Consider the following 1827-nt stretch of genomic DNA (forward strand, 5'->3'; position numbering starts at 1 on the left):
GGGGGAGTGTGGTTGGTGGGGGAGTGTGGTTGAGGGGGAGTGTGGTTGGTGGGAGGACTGTGGTTGGTGGGGGGAGTGTGGTTGCTTGGGGGAGTGTGGTTGGTGGGGGGAGTATGTTTGGTTCAGGAGTGTGGCTGGTCCAGGAGTGTGGTTGAGGGGAGTGTGATTGGTGGGGGGAGTGTGGTTGGGAGGAGAGTGTGATTGGTGGGGGGAGTGTGGTTGGTGGGGGAGTGTGGTTGGTGGGGGCAGTGTGGTTGCTGTGTGCCATCGGAAGGCCATGCAAACTTGAGCTCTTGCTTCACCTTGACAAACGTTTCACTTGTTAGAGCCCTGGCTTTCTCATCTGTTCTCTGTGGTAGTCATTCCTGCCCAGCTTCCCTGCGGGTTTAAGTGCAGATGCAGTCATGGCTGTGAAAGTGCCCTGTGAACTGTAAAGTCTGGGCAGTTGGGTGGTGGCAGGAGGGGCAGCAACTGTGAGAGGATGAACTTGATTCTACTGATGTTAGACAGAAACTGACTCTTGGGAAGGAGACAGAATCAAACGGCTCTGACATTTGAAAAGCCATGGCCTTGCTTACCTACAGTGAGACTTGGGAAGAAGTGCTGGGGAGGTAAAGGCGAGATACTACCTCCGTTGCCCGGAAGACTTTGCAAGATACTCCAACTGGGGACAGGGGATGGCTAGAATGACCTCCAGCCATCTTCACACCTGAGGCTGGGGCTGCTCTCCCAGGCCTGCAGTTCTATATTTTCCCTTAGAAGGTTCTGGAGACAGACGGAACCTCAGAAGCAAGCTTTTTATTTTTTAGGTTTTTCAGTTTATTTTTAAATTTTTGACTGTGATGGCATTTATTTTTTCCTTTTCCCTTTCCCCACTTCCCCGGCTCAGCATCAGAAAGGGACCATCTGTCCGTTGCCTTGCTGTGGCCATTTTAGAACCAGCGCAAGGCTGCTTGAATCTGGTCCCTTCTTCTCCCTCCCTCCCTCCCCCACCGCCTGGCTTTCTCTACTCCACACTGCCTGCTTTCATCCAGCTCCCTCCAGGTGTCAGCTGCCACCTCCTGTAGGCCTCCATCTGTGAAGACCTCCAGGCTGGGTCCAGCCACCAGCCCAGGGCCCCTGTCTGAGGCAACCAGATCTGTGGGGAACCTAGACGTGGAGGCAGCAAAATCAGCCTGTGAGAGGAGGAGGGGAATTAGTTCCAGTGTCCTCGCTCCAGGCAGGGCCCCTCTGCTCTGACTGGTTTCTGATGAGAATGGTATCTGTATTCACGTATGTGTCATGTCCTGACTTGTTGCTGCCTCTGCATGTACCTGCAAGTCAGTGCGTATGTGCACGCGTGTGTCTCACACGTCCCTCTGGCGTAGAGATCCATGAGTGATTTATAAACTGCCCTTCCTCCCGTCACATAAATATTTTTCCTGGTTTCTTTGCCTTCCTTCTACTTCTAGAACTGGCCTGATTTCCTCCCCTCCTGTGCTTCATTCCCATAAAAACACTTCACAACACGGGTAGCCATCGATAAACAGAGGACAAGTACTTCACATTGTGGAATCAGAATGAAAAGATGCGGTTGAGTTCCACAGCGTGAGAGGCACAGTTAGCAGTGGAGAGTCTGTTTCAGAGAGTAAGGAAAGCTGAGAAAAGGAGTTTTTTTTTTGAAGGCTTCATTAAAAAGAGTCCAGGCTGGGCGCAGTGGCTCCCTCCTATAGTTCCAGCACTTTGGGAGTCCCAGGCGGGCAGATCGCTTAAGGTCAGCAATTCGAGACCAGCCTGGCCAACATGGTGAAACCCCATCTCTACTAAAAATACAAAAAATTAGCTGGG

General features: G+C 52.0%; 2 protein-coding genes across 6 annotated transcripts in view; one reads left to right on the forward strand and one right to left on the reverse strand.

Annotated features, from left to right (window-relative positions):
- MINK1 (misshapen-like kinase 1) overlaps positions 1-1827 on the forward strand; it is a 67671-nt gene that overhangs the window by 21423 nt on the left and 44421 nt on the right. The window lies entirely within an intron of this gene.
- Positions 1-1827, reverse strand: part of LOC105523662 (V-type proton ATPase 16 kDa proteolipid subunit-like) — a 26289-nt gene that overhangs the window by 20163 nt on the left and 4299 nt on the right. The window contains 1 exon segment of the mRNA XM_011958614.1: positions 1018-1149. Coding sequence (XP_011814004.1) covers positions 1018-1149 — 132 coding nt within the window.

Source organism: Colobus angolensis, unplaced genomic scaffold, assembly GCF_000951035.1.
Source record: "Colobus angolensis palliatus isolate OR3802 unplaced genomic scaffold, Cang.pa_1.0 Scaffold47, whole genome shotgun sequence".
In the NCBI taxonomy this organism is placed as follows: Eukaryota; Metazoa; Chordata; class Mammalia; order Primates; family Cercopithecidae; genus Colobus; species Colobus angolensis.